The 21,559-nt window shown below is 43.6% G+C and overlaps 1 protein-coding gene across 3 annotated transcripts in view; it reads right to left on the bottom strand.

Moving 5' to 3' along the window:
- Nucleotides 1-21,559, bottom strand: part of LAMA3 (laminin subunit alpha 3) — a 254,194-nt gene that overhangs the window by 67,342 nt on the left and 165,293 nt on the right. For 2 of the 3 annotated variants that reach the window (XM_034642115.1, XM_034642116.1), the window contains 7 exons: nt 21,327-21,471; nt 20,531-20,671; nt 18,853-19,014; nt 16,260-16,358; nt 14,018-14,101; nt 8,583-8,813; nt 4,308-4,421 (listed from right to left, as the gene is read on the bottom strand). In XM_034642115.1, the coding sequence (XP_034498006.1) occupies nt 4,308-4,421; nt 8,583-8,813; nt 14,018-14,101; nt 16,260-16,358; nt 18,853-19,014; nt 20,531-20,671; nt 21,327-21,471 (976 nt within the window). Of the gene's footprint in view, nt 1-4,307; nt 4,422-7,213; nt 8,508-8,582; nt 8,814-14,017; nt 14,102-16,259; nt 16,359-18,852; nt 19,015-20,530; nt 20,672-21,326; nt 21,472-21,559 lie in introns of those variants that run through there. The other variant, XM_019796476.2, reaches the window with a different exon arrangement.

Below are 21,559 nucleotides of genomic sequence, written 5' to 3'. Positions count from 1 at the left end.
ACCCCTAAGAACAGCTTCTATGAAAGTTAACTTGACATTGCTTTATAATTCACTTAATGGTGATATACTAGAGAGGAATATAGTTGCAGTAAGTTTTTAACATGTGGAATTTGTTAAAACAATGAAAAGCTGCACCGTATCGAAAGAAAGCCCTCAATTTAATTCCAGTGTCTCAAATAAGCAAGATGTTAAGTTTACCTACATGTTTATGTAAATCCAATTATTTTCATGTCAAAGCTAATGTCTATTGGAAGTTGTTCTTCAAAAAAGCATTGAGATGAGACAACTTTCCACCTGAACAGTCCAGTGAGACAAATCCTAGCAAATCGTGTCAAATTTGTTTATTTCGTGGAATTTTTAGCCCCGTGTGACATTTCTGGGTTTTACTTTAGTAATAAGTACCTAAAAGAACAAAACTAGCCAGAAAAACTCCCCTTACTGTGGGCATTTGGCAATTCGGAGATACTCTGTGTTGATCATATGGCCTAGAATAAGGATAATATTTTAAAAATTGCTCATATACCTTCCCTCTGTATGCAGAGATGGGGTTTGATAGGAAACTTTAATGGATGTGAGTTTGCAATAACATCTGAAGCCAGGTTGCAAAAAACAACCCACGTGTATATCCTAAGTGGTTGTGGCCCTGCTCAGAATGTGAGATATTCCCTCCCTTCCTCATCATGTCATCAGTTTCTTTAGCTTAAACAGATCCAGCCTTCCCAAACCTTTGAATAACGGCCAATTACACAAGCCACTAAGATGTTAAGACACCTTTTCATATCTTTTCCAGATATGAAATCATGCTACACACAAGAGATGCTGCTTACACGTTGACATGGGATCATCACCGGAAAGCTCATCCCTGCCCTGAATCCCTCTTTCCCCAAATGTCTCCACCGTGGAGGTTTCTCCTGTAGGCCTGAAGGGGCTTGAAACAAATCCACGCTGCAGGCTATCAGGTCCACGGAGGGGTCTCTCCTTCCCTTTACCTTGCTCCACTGTCCTGCCTCGCTCACAAAACAGGCATTCTTTTTGAACGAATTAGTTACCTCTCTACTTTAGCTTCCTTTCTTTTTAAACTCTAAATGGCAATCTTAAAGAAGACTACAGCTGCTGAATAGATATATGTTAACCCTATACCTATTTAGCTCTGAGCTGAACACACTGTGGGAAGCAAGGATGTGGAGAAACAAGAACTGCGATGTGGCCAACTGTGACCTACCGAAAACGCCCTGAACTCTGGTCCGCCACAGGAGTGGGGAGAGCATTGTAGAAAGGGGTGAGAACCTCCATTGCTTGATAAGTTCCCATAAGAATGTCTGAAATACCTCCACCCTCAGTTGAGAGCATCTACCCTAGAAGCTGTCTTTCTCGGTCCTGCCAATCTGGGACATCTGCCTATCGAGTTTCCTTGTGGTTTACTGCAAATGAATGAATGGATGGATGAATGAATGAATGAGTCTACATCCATTCCCACAGCATGTGTTCTCCTAGCTCCACCTGACACCAACATCCATTGGGCATTTACTGTGTGTACACCCATGCTAAGTACCAGGGAGGCACCCTGGATGGATCAGCACCCTGACCAGGGAGCAGACAGAGCCCTGTGAGTGGACACATTCAATACAATGTGGAAAATATGACGGCCAACGTTTGCCGGCATCTCCTAAGAGCAAGAGGAACCTCTGAGAAGAGCTTCTGGAGGTGATGATGCCTCCTGCGTGGAGGAGAAAAGGAGAGGAATTGGCTGGGTAGAGAAGGGAGGGGAGGGCCCAGCAGGCACAGGAAACGGTGTGCACAGAAGCTGTCTTGCAGGAGCCCAGCAGTGTCTATGTAGGCAACATGAAGCAATTGGTATCCTGGAGGGTGAAGGGCAAAGTGGGTTGGGATGCAGCTGGATGCAGCACACACCCAGGAGTGTGGACATCTGGCCATGAGCCTCAGGGAAGCCCCATGTCATCTGTGAGCTTCAGATGAGTCAGGATGGGGGCTTAAGTGGCAGGGTGTAAACAATGAAGGAAAACCAAAGGCAAAGGAAGGGACATGGGAACAGAGAAGTAGATGAGGGTGACGGAGAGAGTGGAAGGCCAGGGGAGTGAGGGAGAGGTGGAGATATGGGGAGAAAGCTGGCAAAGAGAAGAGGGAGAGGCAGGGCCTCGGTGAAGAGAAGGGGCCTGTCATTGCAAGTCCTTCAGGCTGATGACACCCACGCAACACATGGCCTGCTGCTCCTGGATGCACAAGGCTTTGCCGGCAAGGACCTGGGTGACTTTCTTTTCAGACTTCAAAGTTTGTTCTTGAAACAACATGGAGATCTGTGCATGGGTGAAGGTCCCAGATTTCAGAAATTGACTTTGGATGTTGAGTGGTGAAGGCCAGTTTGCAGAGGAATCAGCCCATTTGATGGTGATAAGTACTTGGTCTTGTCATTACTGTTCTTTAAGAATAAGGGCTGCGGGGCGCCTGGGTGGCACAGCGGTTAAGCGTTTGCCTTCGGCTCAGGGCGTGATCCCGGCGTTATGGGATCGAGCCCCGCGTCAGGCTCCTCCTATGAGCCTGCTTCTTCCTCTCCCACTCCCCCTGCTTGTGTTTCCTCTCTCGCTGGCTGTCTCTCTGTCACATAAATAAATAAAATCTTAAAAAAAAAAAAAAAAGAATAAGGGCTGCACCCTTGGCCCCCCTGCAATGGGCACTGCACCCCCCCACCCCAAGAGCAATGGCAGTGCTCAGTCCCTGCCCCACGGAGGTGGGGCTCAGTCCCCCCCCCACGGAGGCGGGGCTCCGTGCCTCTGTGTGTGTGCGTTGGGGGGGACCGTGTGTGGTGTGCACACACACACGTGCACTGGCACATTCCCCACCGGACAGCAGGCTTCATGAGATTGGGGATTATGTCGAATGGTTTTAACCACAGCATTTAGCTCAGTACCTCCCACAACAGCAAATGCTCAGTAAGGGTTTCCTGAATGAATTCTTCCTAGAGGCCATATGGCCATTAGGGACAAGTGAAGACAGAGCTACAAAGAAAGGAAATGGGAAAGAAAATCTTCCTGTTTGATTAAAACAGATGAATTATGACTCACTAGTGATCCTTTCACTGGGAGAATAGAGTGCAGAGAATGCCTACTTTGTTCTTTGCAGCTTTTATAAAGTGGACTCGACATCTAGCAATGGGTTGGTGACAAGGTAAATATTTATTTTTAATTAAAGCATCTACCTGTGTTACACACAACATATAGTATGAGAAGAATAAACTATTATATAAGAATACGTAGGAGCTGAAAAATCGTCTTTCCCAATGTCTTTTATTCCTTTTGAACTTACAAGGTTAAAGTCCTACAGAATATTCTATCAGGCTCTTTACAACAAGGTCCTGTCCCAGCCTGTCCCACCTGGCAGAGGAAACAGTTCCCTGGGACGCGCTGAACTTGGCTTAATACAGTCTAGGAACTCGAAGAGTTGAAACACACTCTCGATGCATTACACAACGCAAAGGAAATCAGTGCCAGAAGAATGTGTTTCCAGATAGCACCCCAGAAGTAGGGGCTTGTGTTTCTAGGGGTACAGATGCTCTCTCCTCTCTCTGTCACTGTCCATTCTCCTTCAAGGTAGGGAGGCCCTGGCTCCCAGGGATGAAAGAGAGGAAGGCAGAATAAAAAGTCCAAAAGGATACAGAAGAAAAATTTCCTGAGACTCTAATTTCCTACGGGAAATATTTTTAAAAGTATTTTCAAAGAAGATTGTTTTCCAGGGGATATGCCATAGACAGCAAGGACTCACGTCACCTGTCTTCCTGCATAAGTCCACTTTGTCTTGGCGCTGTGGAAGACTGGTGTTTGAGTGATTGAGAACGCCCCTTATGTCTTTCTTAGCATCTTCTCCCCGATTACTTGCTTGAGTCTAAGGCTCACTGAACAAGTTACAAGGCTCCCCTTCTGCAACTTCTTGCCACTCCAACCAAATGGGGGCCCAAAGTGGTGGCTCTGATTTGCTATCTTCCAGCAAGAGTTAAGTCCCAGGATGCACCCATTAACCACATTCAACGAAGCAGAGATTTAGAAGCTAATGTGTAATTTCACTGTTCACAGACAGGACTTCTCTGATGGCACGTGTTAAAATGGAGGAAAAAGCAGAGTGTAAAATAATTCAGCCTGATAACGCTGGAGCCCCCTATGTTTACACAGCAACCTCTATTTAGGGTTTGGTTGGAAATGTGACATTTGATGTTTCAGGGCCCAGGAGGGTGGGAGGGAAGGGGACAGAGAGACACAGATTGTCTGTCAGTAGCACCAGAGTGTCAATTTACTCACGATACATATTCCCGAGCCATCCTGACATCGACTGGAATGTCCGTTGCAATCGCAGGGAACACATCGTCCCGTATAGGGGCCTTTGTTATCCCGATAGTATCCAGGGCTACAACCCTATTTTTCAAACAAAGCATTTAGTCAATATAAGGAAAGAATTATTATCCAAAGCATGTGACAATTCTGACTGTCCAGCATTCGCTTGTTCAGTCTTTTCTTCCTTAATTGGTGTGTGGGTTTCTACTTTCACACACTAGCTGGTCCACTGGCTCTTTCTGTCCGTTCTACCTTGTCTCCATACCACGGTGGGAGTGTGTGCTTGTGCTGGAGCAGGAGCCGTGTGGGGGGACATCAGAGAAAGGGGGAGAATGTGGAAATGGCTTCCTCTCCTTCATCCAATTTAGGGCGAGTGGAGGGGTGGAGAGGTGAGGGGGGTAAAGAGGGTCAGGATATCAGTCTTTAGCGAGGAGGGTCTCTAAGCAAATGCCGTCAAGTTCAATTTCTCTTTGGATAGGCATTCCCTCTCCAAGAATGGGTTTGGACTGGTGGGGGAGGCAGTAGGGGAAGAAGGGGGACTGAAGTCTTCATTGGGATCGAGACAATAATGGCAGAACAGAGGGATCATGTCATGCCACTCACTGGTCTGTGGACAACAGGGAACCCCGGAGAGAGGAGCATGCTTGCGTTCCCTACAGAACCCTGTAGGGGTGCTCACTTCTGATGGGACACACACAGACCCGGCTGGAGGGAATCTTGTTGGGTGGGGTCTTCTTCTCTAGTTCAGTACTGCTTTGATTATTTCTATCTCTACACATTGTCTCTTTCTAGTACGAGTCATTATTTTTCATATGGATAAAAGGAATTACAGTTTTCTTTTGATGACCTGATATATTAAAAAAAAAGATTCTAGTTAAGAATGCCCCCAATAGAAAAAGAAACAATTCTTCCAACACCGGCCATTAAAAATGATTTAGATTTCTGTCTTTAAAGAGAATCATAAACATGTTGCTTGTTTTGGCAGAGCGAATCAGTACACTGATTAAAGCCAAATTTTGCTCCCAGTTTCTTTAACTGACCCCCTCATATGCCCCATCTAAAATATCCAGAAAAAATAATATTTCAAGATAAAACATCATCTTTTGGGGCGCCTGGGTGGCACAGCGGTTAAGCATCTGCCTTTGGCTCAGGGCGTGATCCCGGCGTTGTGGGATCGAGCCCCACATCAGGCTCCTCCGCTATGAGCCTGCTTCTTCCTCTCCCACTCCCCCTGTTTGTGTTCCCTCTCTTGCTGGCTGTCTCTACCTCTGTCAAATAAATAAATAAAATCTTAAAAAAAAATCTTTAAAAAAATATCATCTTTTATCTAATCCTCTTTCAACAGCACTATGTCTGTAAGACTCTAAGGCTACAATCAAGGGAAATTTTAAAATGAACCGTCCACGTTCATTCTCATTTATTCAAAGGCTCTACCTGGTCAGGTGGGCAAGAGGAAGAAGCCAACCTGATGGGGCTGCTGAAAGAAGCCCCATGTACTCCCCAGAGCAGCATATCCCAGTTTCTGATTGGAACTTCTCCCCAAATTACCAATTACTACACATTGTATGCAATAACACGATAATAATTTCCAATATATTTTTCCCTTCAGCTATTAGAAACCATGTTTAGGCAAAAGAAGCTATTGCAAAAAATGAGATTGCTTTATGCGTTATATGAATAGGCTTGTCTACAGGAGAATTGAAGTATGAAAGGAATGTTCTTTAATTGAAAACACGATTGAGAGATACGTTCGAACAAAATTCAGCCACTGGTAGTGTGATCATATCTACAAGCAAATACTCTCTACTACTAAAAGGTACTACTAAGTACCTCTTAATTACCACCATATATCATGTTACATGCTTATGAAACAATCCTATTTGGTAAAGAACAAATTATCCAAATAAATAAATATATAAGGTTCATTTATGAGAACATGCCTGAGTAAAAAGCCTTAATTAAACATGCTTTGGAAGGAAGGTGGTCCATCCTGATTAAAATTAAACCACCCACCCTAATCTGCTTTTGATGAGAAACAGAAAAAGTACCCTGCAAGAGTTCTATACCTATCACGTGACCCTTAGGTAGACCGTTTGTCAGTTACTGAAATATAATCATTCTCTCTGTAGAGCACACAGGTTTCATTGAAGACTTACCCTACGTGAAAATGAATGTATCCTAATATACTATTTCAGTAAAGCATTTTAGCAACTAACCACTTTTTTACATGACAACTTTTCAGGATAACTTTTCCAATGAACTTTTGTAGTACAAATGAGAAAGTTATGTCCCTATCAGGTTCTTAGAGCTATTTCAGTAGACATAGGATCTATTTCTCTGAGTATACACGTAAATATCCAGAAAGTTACGAGAGAGAGAGACAGAGAGAGAGAGTGCACAGAATTGATGAGTGTTGAATGCCGGGCAAATTGAAGCTGTCTTGTTAGGTATTCTACAAATTTGATCTCATCACTTTTCTTAAACATGGATTACACGGATTCTCGTGGGTTACTTTATTGGTAAATTTTCTTCCAAGCAGAATTTGGAGGTCTACAGGCATTGGACTCTTTTGTCTTGGGGCTTGGGTTACTCTCGAAAGGGCAGAAAGTTTCATAGTGCACTAACATCCCACAAGCATTCAAACTCTGAGCTGTCCGGGCATTTCCAGGTGGGCTGATGTTTATAGGGTTTGTGGTTAACAGCTCAGGGGAGCAATCTGTCAGGCACCGGAATAAACCCTGCCAGTCAACGGGACAGGGAGGCTCTGGGCCCCTCCCCCAGCCCACCTATACCTCATTCATCCCCTTACCTTAAAATGTCACCAAGCTAGGAACCCTTTCCCATCCCAAACCAGAACGTAAAAGGGATGTTACCTGGCTGGGTTTAAAGTCCACATAACTTGCTTGCAGATGGCTTTGACCAGGAGGCTGAGGAAACGCCACCCTCTGCTGCTGTGGGTTATATCCCAGACACTGCCCCAGGGCTGCCCCAAAGATCCACAGCCATCCGGCGCTGCTGGCTGACCACCTCACTGCTGGGGGCATCCTGGTCCCCGTGCGTCCTGCTGCCTGTGCACAAACCCCTGCCTCTCCCTCTTATACCTGCCCTTCCTGCTCGGCGCCCAGGCCCGCCTGACTCAGGTAAGGCAGGCTGTCTGCGGCAGGAGGCCCCACCTGGAAACTTCACCCATGAGTCAGCCTGTGAGAGAGCACATATAACAGTCCCATAGGGAAGCACGCCGCTCTGTAATTCCTGCGAGGTGGGGCCGGCATCACCTTCTACCCACCTTACCCCGCAGACGGCACTAGCCCGATTAGAGCAGCTGTAAATCACAGGCTGAGTCATGCGCAAAGAACACGCCCTGGGCAGGAGGCTGGTAATCGAGAGGTTCCACTCCTTCCCTGGGGCTATGATTTTATTTAGGCAGGCTAGAAAAGAGATAGAAGGAAGGTGGGGAGAAGAAGGTAGGCACCTGTGGACTAAATGTTACAAGACAGAAATCTCCAGAAAACCATGACAGGTAGGCTATTTGCGGGTTAAAAGAGGAACGTGTGTGCAGATCCCCCGGGGGCTTCCTGCTATCGAGGGCAAGGACAGAAAGGGAAGGATGTTGTTAAATGTACACATGCCGGGGGTAGGGAATAGGCCGAGTGACAGTGTTTGCTATTTCCTAATAACTGCACTAAACATTGTGCTTTCTTTCCCTCCCATTAGGAAGAGAACATGCTTTCAGCTTGAGATATGAAACAGTTTCATTTTACGGCACATTTTAATCATCTGAGGACAAGTCAGGCTGGCTGGGCCTCACAGGAAGGTCTGCTGAGAGCTAGGAAATTGGGCCTCAACTTCCCCTGGAAGAATCAGGACATTCTCTGGGCTCTGAATCTATCAGCAGCAGGTGTTGGAGGGGCCTTCCATTAGAGAACAGCCTGAGAACCCCAGGTCACCTAATGGGAAGGCAGGAGCTCAAATCCTGGGCTCCTGGCAGTCTCCTTCCTACTTCCCAGAAAGTCCTGACTTCAACAACCCCCAGGATCGATCGAGTGCCTGTGGCTTTCCTGGTGAATTTGAGATGTTTGTAATTTCTTTTTCCCATCTAATACCTGGAGGTGGTCCAGGGAAGATAGAAGCCAGAGCCCAGTAGACACCTGTCCGACGGGCAGAGTGCTGCAGACCCCCCAGACAGGAGGGCCAGCCACAGGAGTCCCAGGGGGAGTTTTACGGTGGAGGAGAACTTCCTACCTGGCATGAGTCACCCATGTAGTCAGGGGGGCAGGCACACATCTCGACGTGATGTGCTCTGCGTCCACTTCCTGTGTCAGAGGCCTCTTCCAGCCCCACCCCGCTCAGAGAGAGCCGCTGTGTCTCAGTGAAGTAGAGACCTCGGAGGCGCACAGCTTCCAGCCTAGACAGTACCATCATCAGCTCTTCCCGGGACACAGGGCCACCGCCGCGGGCGTGTCTGAAGTTTCCCTACACGGGAAAACAGAGAGGCAAGGTTTCCCTCCCGCAAGCTCACTTCCAGGACTTCCAGAAAGGCAGACATCCAGCACAAGTCAAAGGAAAGACATTTATAATGCATATGGGAGAATAGAATAGAATAGAATAGAATAGAACAGAATAAAATAAAATAAAATAAAATAAAATAAATAAAATAAAATAAAATAAAATAAAATAAAATAAAATAAAATAAAATAAAATAAAAAAGTAAGTAGAAGACAGCAGATTTGTTTTCAGGAGTCAGGTGTCTTGGGTTGTTCCCAAGAAGAGAGCACCACATGAAAGGGGAAAAAGGAAGGCAGGAAATGAGGAACAATAAAATGAAATGAGATTCCCCAGTGTTATACTTATTTTAAAATGCACTTTTGTGTATGCAAGCACACAGTGGGTGAGAACGATATAGGAGAGAGGCACATGGAAAGCACGGGGCCATGCAGCTAGATCATTCATTAAGTGCACATAACTGGGACAGAAAGTCTCTTCTTGTACACACACATTTATATTATTTTATTTTACTTTTACGATGGTAAAAAATACATAACATAAAATTTACCATCTCAGCCATTTTTAAGTGTACAGAATAATAGTGTTAATTATATTCACATTGTTGTGCAACAGATCTCTAGAACTTTATGACCTGGCAAAACGGAAACTCAGTACCTATTAAGCAATAACTCCCATTTCCTCCTTCCCCCCGCTGCCTGGCAACCACCATTCTACTTTCTGATTTTATGTATTTGACTACTTTAAATACCTCATATAAGTGGAATCATGCAGTATTTGTCTTTTTGTGACTGGCTCATTTCACTTAGCATAATGTCATCACATTACGCTCTAGCATCTAGCTAGCTAGAACTTCATACTCTAGCATGCGGCTGGATTATATAATATTCCGATATATGTATATATCATATTTGCTTTATTCATTCATCTGTCAATAGACATTTCGGTTACTTCCACCTCTGATCTACTGAGAATAGTGTTGCCATGAACATGGGTGTGCAAATAGCTTTTCAAAATCCTGTTTTCAATTCTTTTGGATATATACCCAGAAGTGGGATTGCTGGACCATATGGTCATTCTATCTTTAAATTTTTGAGAAACCTCTATACTGTTTTCCACAGTAGTCACACTGTCTTATAGTCTCACACACAGTGCACAGGTGCTCCAATTTCTGCACATCCTCCCCAACACTTGTTATTCTCTGTTTTTTTGTTTAACAGTAGCCATTTCAATGACTGTGAGGTGGTATCTCTTTGTGGTTTTGATTTGCATTTCTCTAATGATTAGTGACGTTGAGCATCTTTTCATATAAAAGCCTGCACTTTTAGCCTTTATATTCTGCTGCCTCCTTTAAACTTGGTTTCCACATCTCTTAAATGGGCATAGTAATACCTAATCTCTCAGGACTTTGAAGAAGATTAAAGCAAATTAAATAATATAATGTATATAAAGTGTTCAGCCCAGTGCCTAGCATGTAGTTGACATTCAATAAATGTTAACTATTGTTATTTACATATAGATATAATACTAATATGAGTTTAGTTTAATTTTTTTAACAGCTTGAGGTATGATTTACGTACAATAGTCCCTTATTTTAAGAATACAATTTTTAGTAAATTTACAGAAGTGTACAACCATTACCAACCGCAATGTAGTTTTACATTTTCATCCCCCAGAAAAGGAAGCTTTGTGCCCATTTGTAGTTATTAACTATTCCCACCTGGAGCCCCAGGCAAGCACTAATCTATATTCTGCCTCTACTGATTTGCATATGCTGGACCATTTATATAAATATGAACTGGATTTCAATAGTCCACAAAAACTTTGCTTCTATTCATTTCATTTCCTCCCTGCTCTATTGTGCTATTATTGTCATATACATTACATCTTTATAAATTGTCTACCCATCCACACAGAACTATGATTATTGCTTTAAGCAGTTGTCTTTTAAATCAGATAGAAGAAAAAAAAGTTACAAACAAAAGATAAATTTTTACTGCCTTTTATATTTACCTATGTAGTTACCTTTACTAGAGCTCTTCATTTCTAGTATGGATTGAAGCCATTGTCTCTAGTGTCCTTTCATTTTAGTCTAAAGATTCCCAGTAGTATTTCTTACAAGGAGGGTTGATTAGCACTGAATTCTCTTGGTTTTGTTTAAAATGTAATGTCTTCCTTTCTCCTCCATTTTTGAAGGACATTTTGCTGGATTTGTAATTCTTTGTTGACAGTATGTTTCTTTCATGGTGTTACATTGAACACCATGCCATTGTCTTCTGACTTTCATGGTTTCTGGTGACTAGTCAGATGTCAACCTTATTGAGAACCCTTGTGAGCGAAGTGCATCTCTCTCAGTGCTTTTAAGATTCTTTGTCTTTGTCTTTCAGAATCCTTACTATGATGTTTCTGTGTGTGGATCTCTTGCATTTATCCTACTTGGAGATTGTTGAGCTTGGATGTGTAATGATTTTCATCAAATCTGAGAAGTTTTCAGCCATTATTTCTTTAAATACTGTTTCTCTTTCTCTCTCTCCTGTCCTTCTGGTACTCCAATTATGCATAGGTTATACATTTGATTGCATCTCACATGTCTTTGAGGGTCTTTGTTTTTCCTCATTCTTTGTACTTTCTGTTCTTCAGATTGGATCATCTCAGTGGACCTTCAAATTTGCTGCTCCTTTCTTTTGCGTGCTCACCTCTGTTGTTGAGCCCTTATCTTCGCTCTGGCTGCCATAAGGAAATACTATAGACTCAATGGCTTAAACAACAGAAAGCTATTTTTGCACAATTCTGGAGGCTAGAAGTCCCAGATCAAGATGCCAGCCAGTTCAGCCCCTGGTGAGAACTCTCTTACTAGCTTACAGATGGCTGCCTTCTCAATGTGACCTTACTTGGTAGACAGAGGGAGTGAGTTTTCTGGGGTCTCCTCCTAAAAGGACATTAATTCTATCAGCTCACAGCTCTAACCTTAAGATCTTATTTAACCTTAATTACCTCTTTGTTCCAAATACACTCAAACTAGAGATCAGGGCTTCAACACATAAATTTGGAGAGGACACAATTCAGTCCATAGCAGCCCTTCTAGTGAATTCTTCATTTCAGTTATTGTAATTTTCAACCCTAGAATTTCTATTTGGCTCTTTTTAATAATTTCTATTTCAATATTGGTATTTTCTATTTGGTGAGAAACTGTTCTCATATTTTCCTTTAGTTCTTTAGACATGGTGTTCTTTAGTTCTTTGACGTATGTTGATTTGAAGTCTTTGTGTAGTAAGTCCAATGTCTGGGCTTCCTTAGGATAATTTATATTTATTGCCTTTCCCCCTGTGTATGGACCATGCTTTCCTGTTTCTTTTTCATGTCTTGAAAATTTTTTTTCTAACAACTGGACACTTAACATAAGGTAATGTGGCAACTCAGGAAATCATATTTCTTCCCCATCCCAGAATTTGTTGCTGTTGCTGTTTACTATTGTTGTTTGTGTCTTTGCTTAATGACTTTTCTGAACTAATTCTGTAAAGTCTGTATTCTTTGTCATGTACGGTTACTAAAGTCTCTGCTTGGTTAGCTTAGTGGTCAGCTAGTGATCAGACAGATTTCTTTAAATGCCTAAAACCAAAGTCTCCTAGTCATTGCAAAAGCATTCTGTGGGTATGTTGAGGAACCCCTCAACACTCAGTCAGGCAGCTAACAACTCTGCTTTAGCCTTCACTTCCTGCTTGCTCAGAGCCTCAAGGTGAATCAGAAGTGAGGGCTTAGGTCTTGTCAGGTGAGCCAGAGGTGAGGGCTTAGAGCCTTTCCTGAGCATGCTCACAGCCCTGAGTATGTGCGGCCTCTACCTTTCCAAGATCGTGTCAGAGCTTTTCAAAGTCCCTATGTATACCTCATTCCCAGGTTTTATTTTAAGCTTTGTGATTAGCCTATTATTAGCCCCAACTATTATCCATCACCTCAGCCAGCTATGATGTTAAGCAATTACCTGTAAAGGTTTTCAGTGACACCCCTAGGGAAGAGGCTTTTCATTTTAGGAAAGCTCCAAGTCTGGTCAAACAAAGATAGCCTTGGAAGTAGCATCTTCCAGAAAACCTCCAGACAGGTCAAATCATGACAGTTCTCTGGGAGTGAGGCTCTGCATAAGCTCCAATGCCACTCCGTCTCCCTTGGTGGCTGCTGGGCTACTTGTTTTCACCTTGCGGGTGGGCTATTGATTTCAAGGCTACTGTGGAGGGGTGGGTGGGGGGATGGGACCCGAGCAAGCTGACTGTCACAGAGCCTGAGGTTCTTACCAAGATTCAGCCAGTTTTCTTGATTAAATACTTTTCAGATTGATGCAAGCCTATGGTCAATTTCCAGACTTCTAAATAGTTGATTCTGACCATTTTGCCAGTTTTCTCATTGCTTTAACGAAGGAGAGAATTTCTGGAGGTTCCTACCCCACCTTTTTGCTGGCATGGCCACTCTCATATAAATAGAATCACACACTGTGGTGGTCTGTGTCTTGCTTCTTTCACTTAGTATATTGCTTTTAGGTTCATCCATGTGGTCCCGGGTACCAATACTTTGTTTCATTTATTGCCAAATAGTATTCCACTGTATGGATGGGCCTGTACAGAAATGTTAAAATAGGTCTACAAGTTCAAAGTACTTGAAAAGTATCTCCTTGAGGTATTGGACATATTTAATAATACAAATGGAAAACTATTTTAAAGAAGTTGTCATAACTAACTAAATATAATGTAATGTTTCATGATTTGATAAGCTTTCCTTTATTTATCTTTATTAATCTCATTTCTTTTGGTGTTAGGTATTTTTGTGCTTTTCTATTATTCACCCCAAGCATTTGTGGGCCACTGAGGAACCGTGGACGAGGGGGAGCTACATCACACTATTTCTTTACAAGCTCACCCGGTTTATAAGACAAGGATAATTACCTCTAGAACAAGAGAGACTGTGCTAAGTGCCATACAGATAGTATAAACAAAGCCCTGTAAGGATGAAACTCGGTATATTTTATATAATTTATATTTTAAATTTATATATATATGAATTACATGTATATAAATATAATTAACATTTCAAATTCATAAAATAAAAAATCATAATTGCTTGAAAGAACTAAGGCATAGAACAAAAGAGGATCATCAAGAACGATTTTGTGTACGTTTTTCCTTTACCTCCACCACCTGCACGCGCACGTGATACAGCCGGTCTGGTCGTGGGTTACTTGGTTCCTCATAGATGATGGACATGTGCTGACCCTGTGTAAAGAAAAACATCAATGCCATGGTTGAGATAGTCTGAGGTTTATAACTGATAAGAACAAATTTCTATGGATCTGCATTATATGGAATGCCTGATTCTACTAAATAGTGAAATGAACAGACTGGCAAAAGGATTAGTGAATGGAAACAGAAAAATAATACCTAATACAGTGCATGTTCACATATAGGAAACCAGGAAAATCCCCTTGACTGAAAGTGACTTTAAAGATGGATTTATTTTATTTTATTTTTTTACAAAAACCATGCTTTGCAGTCAGCGTATGAGGTGCATTTCTATTAATGCTGACAGGACCAGACTTTGATCGCAAGAAACTGCTTCGGCAGGTGAGTTCGTGAGGAGGGCGGGGCACGAGGAAGGGCTGGCAGGGCAGTGCAGGCTGCGTAGACAGGGAGCCACAGAGCTGCCTCATGCAGGAGGAAGAGCCCTGCAGCCCACCCCCTGCGGGATCCAGCCTTGCTCACTCTCAGCCTCTGAACCACCCCCTCTCCATAGCAGGGGCTCTTGAGGGACTCCTACCAGGCATAATGGGAAGGTCAAGCCACCATCATCACCTCCACCTTGAACCTGCACACAAAAGCTCCAGCTTTCTGTTGTAGCCCCAAGCCCAAAAGGGTTCCACACACTAGCGCTGGTGTTTCAGAAAGAAGACCATTTTCTGCCGTCACAGATCACTGAAAACCTTCATTTAAGGAACATGCCCTCTAGGCTTTTAATTACAGTGGTTTGGAACAAAGCAGCAGAGGGAAGGTTTCATGAGCCTAAATTATTTCCCATGTTCGGAGATCAAATTAAGGAGAAATTCTGGTCATCGCTTGTCCGTGAATTCCAACTGTTTGCGCAATAAACTCTTTGGCAATAAATACCGGTATACTAATGGCCCGAGCTTGAGGTATTCTGAAAAAAGTAGGAAACTGAAATACAGCACTGCCAGGATGGTATTTTTATGGTGGAGTTATTTTTCCTTTAAAATCTTTGGTGCTTCATTTTCAAGATGTTCTACAAAGGTTCCTTGTAGTTTTTTAAACCACAGTTCAACAAATCTGGGTGCCAGTAAAAACAAAACACAACAAAGCAGGCCCTAAACACAAAAATCCACCAGAGTGCAAGGCTCTCGGCTGTGACAAGATGTGTGAGACTTGCTAGTCCTTATCTCATGGTGAATGATACACCAACAGAAACCTTCGGGAAGCTGTGATTGCACTGCATTCACCGCAGCTCTTAAACCAGAAACAGAATCAAGTTAGGCTCAGGCACCTCAACCTATGTCCAAGACCCTGGGCCCCGGGCTGTCAGAGATTCGAAGCAGAATGTGCCATGGACCCTGCCCCCAAGGAATTTTCTCAAAAAACCAAAGTGGCTCCCTACCATCAATATGAACTCAAATTCCTTAGCATAGCATTAGACACCCTCTTTCCTACCCTTCCGGGCTTGTTTTCTATGACTTGGGAATAACACAGCCAAGTTGGACAGGTCACCCCTTGGGCACTGCCCCTCTGCCTTGGTTTATCTTCTTCTTTGTTCCTGGAAGGGCTCTTCTCCTGTCATGCCCATGCTTAAAGGTCTGGCTCAAAATTAAGCCTTTCCATGAAGCCTTCTGAGGGTTTCTCAACTACAGAAGGCCCCACTCAGACCCCAGCTCCCACAGAGTCTTCTTTGAACTGCTCCTCAAATATGTTTCGTTCAGTGGATTTTAGCTACATGCATATTTCTTCCATCTCCCCTCTTAGATCACACTTTAGTGAAGAACAGGGATCACCTGTCCTTTATGAGCCCAACAACGTGGCCTTGCCAACAGGAAGGTCCCAAAAACACTGATGAGACTAAATTGAAAGATAGAGACATTTTTAAAAAGTTGAACATGAAGCAGTAACTTAGGGGCAGCAAGCGTGAGATAACAGTTATGTTCTTTGGGAAGAGGAGACAAGGGAAACCATGGGGGGCTGGATGGGCGGGGGAAGCAGGATCCTGAAGAGGGGATCACCTGCTCTCAACGTCCCTTTCAATTTCTACAAAATATTGGAAATGACTTAATCCAATCTTTTTACAGGCCATTTATCAAGACGTCCTAAAGTTGGACCAGCAGCTAATTACAACTACCACTTTCAGCCACTTGGGCTGTGTTCTGATACCTACAGTAAGCTGCACATCTGGCTTCTTTTCCAGAAGAACCATGTCACCAGGCAGGCCAAAGGACTTGATTTGGTAGGTGAGGTAGCCACCATATGAAGAAATCTAAAATTGAAATTACAGGATCAACAGCACAAGCATTAGAAGTTGGCTGTGGCAACATTAACCCACATAAAAAGCACAAAGACACATAAGATCTGGAAAGATACCGTTAACCTGTTAGTGGTCACCTTGAGAGTGAAGAATTGAAGATGATATTTTAACTTTCTACTTTGTACCATTTTATATTATTTAAAATGTTTAGCATGAACATGATTGTTTTTATAAAAGATTTAAAAGGTATCTAGAAAGCATCTAGTGATTAGAAAAATACTAGTCACACAGAAAGAAGTAAGATCCTTCTATTCTCGATGACTACTGAACCAATGTTCATCTACTCTACAGCTACCCTAAGAAATCTAGGCCATCGGTGTCTTATTTCACTGAGAGAATTGGTTAATATCTATCAGTTACAAAATGAACCTCCAGACATAAATTTTTTATTTTTTATTTATTTAATTTATTTTTTTAAATAATTTTTATTATGTTACATTAGTCACCATACAGTATAACCTTAGTTTTTGATGCAATGTTCCATGATTCATTATTTGCATATAACACCCAGTGCACCATGCAATACGTGCCCTCCTTACTACCCATCACTGGCCTAACCCAGTCCCCACCCCCTCCCCTCTGAAGCCCTCAGTTTGTTTCTCAGACACTGGGATCCAGACAAATTTTTTAAAAAACTTCCCCTGAGAGCAGATGGTGAGTATTTCCTACGTGATCATACGTAAGCCATGTCCACCTGCTCCAGTAGGTATAGGGACCCTTTCTCAATGCTACCTTCATAGGGTGATCATGGTGGAGGCATAAGGTCATAGTGACGGCTGCTTCACCTCCAGTCCTGACACTTCTCACCCTTAAGGTAAAAACCAGTCAAGAAAGGAGTAATTGAGACATGAAAGCAAGAGGCAGTATCACCTCAGAGTGGGGCAGGACAGAATGCCCTTCTTGAAAAACACACACAATGTGGAGCACGGGAGAGGGAATAGCATTTCTGGGACCCCGATTCATTGAGGCTTCCTAGAGTCCGCAACACAGAGTTATGATCTTAGATTCTGGAAGTATTCCAGGGTAATGTCTTACCGGATATTAAATATGGCCTTTCTGATGGGCTAAGGTTGGTTTTTTAAAATATGTCCACAAATTCTTTGATACTCTTGTCTTCAAGAGGTGGAGCTTAGACTTCCTCCTCGAGTATGGACACAACTTAGTGACTGGCTTCTAACAATTAGAATATGGCAGAAGTGAGGGTATGTTATTTCTGAAGTTAGGTCATAAAAAGATTGTGGTTTCTACTTTGAGTTTCTCCTCTCTCTCTCTCTCCATTTCTCTTTCTCTCTCTCCATCTCTCTTTCTATTGGTTATTTTAAGGGAAGTCAGGTGCCCTGTCAGGAGGACCCTCAGGCAGCACCTGGGGGCCTCGTGTGGTGAGGCCCTGAGACCTCCGCTCGGCACCCAGCGAGGAACAGAGGCCTATGACAACCACATGACTGAGCTTGAAGTGGACCCTCCAGTTCTGGTGACTCCAGCCCTGGCTGACATCTTGCCCACAACCCTCTGAGAGACCCTGAGCCATCCATTCCTGAATTCCTGATCCACAGACACTGGGCAAGATGACTGTTGCTTTAAGCTGCACAGTTTTGGGGTAATTGTTTGCATAGTCATGGGTGAGCTCTATGTGGGCTCACCACGTGGACGTGAAGCTGGGCGTTAAGTGAGGGAGGAGAGGGGTTATATGAGAGGAGAAACACCGCCCACACCCAAAGGTCAAACGTCAAAACCCAAAGTCCTTCAACTAGAAGATAGCATTAGAGACCTCAGGCTGACAAGGCCCTAATATTTAGTGATTCTAAGAGACTATGGTGCCTCCTGAGCTGGGCCCTGTGAAATCTATACCTTCTAGAACACTCTACTACCTTCTGCTACCAGGTGCATATGTTATCCGGTGATGTTTCTACAGGAAGCCCACACTTCTGTCCTCCAACATGAGCATAGGGGGCCAGGCTAAGACAATTTATGCAGCAAAGGAACAGCAACTCGTATATAAGCTCCCCGAGGAGTGTCTCTAACCGCATGTGATGCCACTAATGACAGCCAAGCTGCCACCGGAGCCTGTACTTCTTTTAATAAGCTCATGAGTCACTTTTCAGCTTTTGTTTTCCTGACAAGGAGGCTTTCTTCTGCTTTAAAACAAAGAAATCTTAGCATTGGCATTTAAGAGCACACGGGTTCCATTTGCAACAGATATTATTTAAATGGTTAAGTAAAAATGGAGAAAAACGTGGTGCATGATTTCCTTTGCTGGGGAGCTAACGCGTGTCGGGTACGTGAGGCTCATATACACTCAGCCCCTCCCAGGGGACGGCAGCATCTTTTCCGCATTTGTAGCTAACCTAACTTCTTCAGTTTTAGTAACCTGAACTTCCTGATGCTTCCTTCCAGACAGGAAATGATGCTCACGCAGTGATGGAGAAGGCCCGGTCGGGGGCCTTACCTTGTCTCCCAGGTAGGAAAGAGGTGCGACCCAGGATGCACTGTGGACGGTGGAGGGCAGCTCCTGGAGGTCTGCAACCACACTGCTGCTGCCCGGGTTGAATGAGACGGGGATGTCTGCTCCATCCGCTGTCTCCAGGCACCAGCCCATCATATCCGCAAACTGGAACACAAGAGCACAGGACGGACACGTGGGCCTGCAGCTTCTCTGGTGATGGCTGAATTACACAGAACAGAAGAACATGGGGTAGCCATCCCGTTCCAGAGGCTTCCTTTATATGCCTCCTCTTGAGCTTACACAGAACCCTCACCCAGCACTGCCTCCCGCTGACCCGTGACAAAGAGGAGTTCTCAGATAGCAGTGACCATATATAATGTGGGACTTATCTTTTTATCTCAGCACACATCCTGGTTCTTGACATTTAGTAGGTGCTCAATAAATGTCCAAACAATATATAAATAAGTGTGGGAATGATAACGAGGCCTGTGGGCACATTGCAATGGTGAGCTCCTTAGCAAATGTGAGGTGTGATACAGTGGCCTGCTATCATTACTTTCCTCTAAATAAATCCTCATAACTAAATATTTCCCTGATCATCAAGGAAGCCAAGAGTTAAATGACGAGGGGGTGGAAAAAGGAACTGACAAGACACTGATTCGGAATAATGCTTCTGGGTTCCCTGAGAGTAGAAGACTTCTGTGGGTGTACAAACTAATTTTTTTCCTCAACTACAAGCCTACATTCCTTTTGGGAATGAAATACATAAAGTAACCTTTTCTTGAATATTTATTGGGCATAAGACATAACTCATACAAAGAAAGCAAGCACGAGACTGCTGGTTCCTGGAATAATGAAGGCAACAAAAGTTCTAGTTTCGTGGAGTTCATTTAAAAACTCACATAAATAACTGAAAAATTTAACTTGGATATTCATGTAAAGTAGGTGAGACAGAAAGTAAAACATAAGGCAATAAGAAGCAGCGAGGGGAAGAACACCAACTCCATTCAGATGATGAGTGTTTATTGAGCACATACTATGTTCTGGATCCTGCTGTAGGCACCTGGGATGTCGTAGGATCTCACATGCTAGTGTTGGAGGAAGACACATAATAAACACATTTTACAACTAAATGTATAGGGGGCGCCTGGGTGGCTCAGTCGTTAAGCGTCTGCCTTTGGCTCAGGGCGTGATCCTAGGGTCCTCGGATCGAGCCCCGCATCAGGCTCCCTGCTCCGCTGGGAGCCTGCTTCTTCCTCTCCCACTCCCCCTGCTTGTGTTCCCTCTCTTGCTGGCTGTCTCTCTCTCTCTCTCTTTCAAATGAATAAATAAAATCTTTAAAAAAAAACCTAAATGTATCATGTGTCAGGGAGGGATACATGCTACAGAACACACTAAGAAGGGTGAGGTGGAGAGTGACAAGGGTGAACTGCTTCATAGGGAGTGGTGACAGAAGGCCCCTCTGAGCCGGGGACACTTGAACCCACCTGACAAACTGAGGGACTGAGCACGAGAACATCTGTGGGAAGAACAGGGCACGCTGAGGAATGGCGAGGGCGAAGCTTAACACTTAACAAGGTAAGAGATAAAATCTCCACTAGCCCTTCATGCTTCATGACAGTCCACTTCCTCCCCATTCGGAAGTACTAACTAAAACCAAAACTTCGAATCCCTTGCATACCTTAGCTCTTTTTTTATGTGAACTGTGACAATGATTATTCATTCCAAAACAGAAGCAGCTGGTACAACCCTTGGGATTTGCTGGGTCCAAGTAGAATGATCCTTCTCGACACACATTACATTCTGTACCCTCCACATTCTCCTATTGAAATAAAACATGAAACAAGAGATCACTTCCTCTAAAGCTTCCCTGATTGCCATTAGCTACTTCCACAAACTAAATGCCAATATACGATGTTAGAACACGGATGCTAACAAAACATGGAAAGTTACATAATTGTTAAGCTGTTCTATCACACTCAAGTGAAAGAGAGAAGTTTCTAGACCTCACAAGATGCCCCTTGGCATCTTTAAAAGTAGAGAAATAGCAGCATGAGGATTCACAATATGGGGGTCCTGGTTCACCCCACTTACTACCACCTCAAAACATCTGCTGAGATTTAGAAGCTCACCTACCACCTGACAGAACGCCCTGGAGCAGATTATTAACCTGGGGTCTATGACCTGGGAATAAGATTCCAGGGAACCTATGAACCTCTTGAAATTGTAGACTAAGGTTTATATCAACTTGTCTGAAAGGGTCTGTACCCGTCTTGTGATTCTCCAAAGGATAAGAGGGGTCTTCCCTTCTAACTATGTCTATCAAATGAGCTAGTAACCATTAAATGCTACGTGCATTGCGGAAATCTATTACAGGTCAGTCCCACTCCCCATATAATTTTATATGTTGACTCAACACCAAGAACTTCCTCACTGACCAGTGGCTGACGTCCCTGGCATTGCACCTTTGGTCTTACCTTGCAGAGGCAAGCTCCAGTCCCTGGGTCACAGACTTCTGGCTCGGTTCCATCCCTGTTGCAATGGCAGGGAAGGCACTCAGGGAAGTGGTAAAACCCGGCAGCACACCGGTCACACTGCCGCCCTGTGACTCTGGGCTTGCACCTATGTTCAAAGCAAAGGAGGCAAAAGCTTTCATCACCTTTCCCACACAGTTCTGAAGTCCACCTGCACTGTAGCAGAGCAGCTCTGA

This window comes from Ailuropoda melanoleuca, chromosome 14, assembly GCF_002007445.2.
Source record: "Ailuropoda melanoleuca isolate Jingjing chromosome 14, ASM200744v2, whole genome shotgun sequence".
NCBI classification, from domain to species: Eukaryota; Metazoa; Chordata; class Mammalia; order Carnivora; family Ursidae; genus Ailuropoda; species Ailuropoda melanoleuca.
This window is presented reverse-complemented; position numbering and strand designations above follow the sequence as displayed.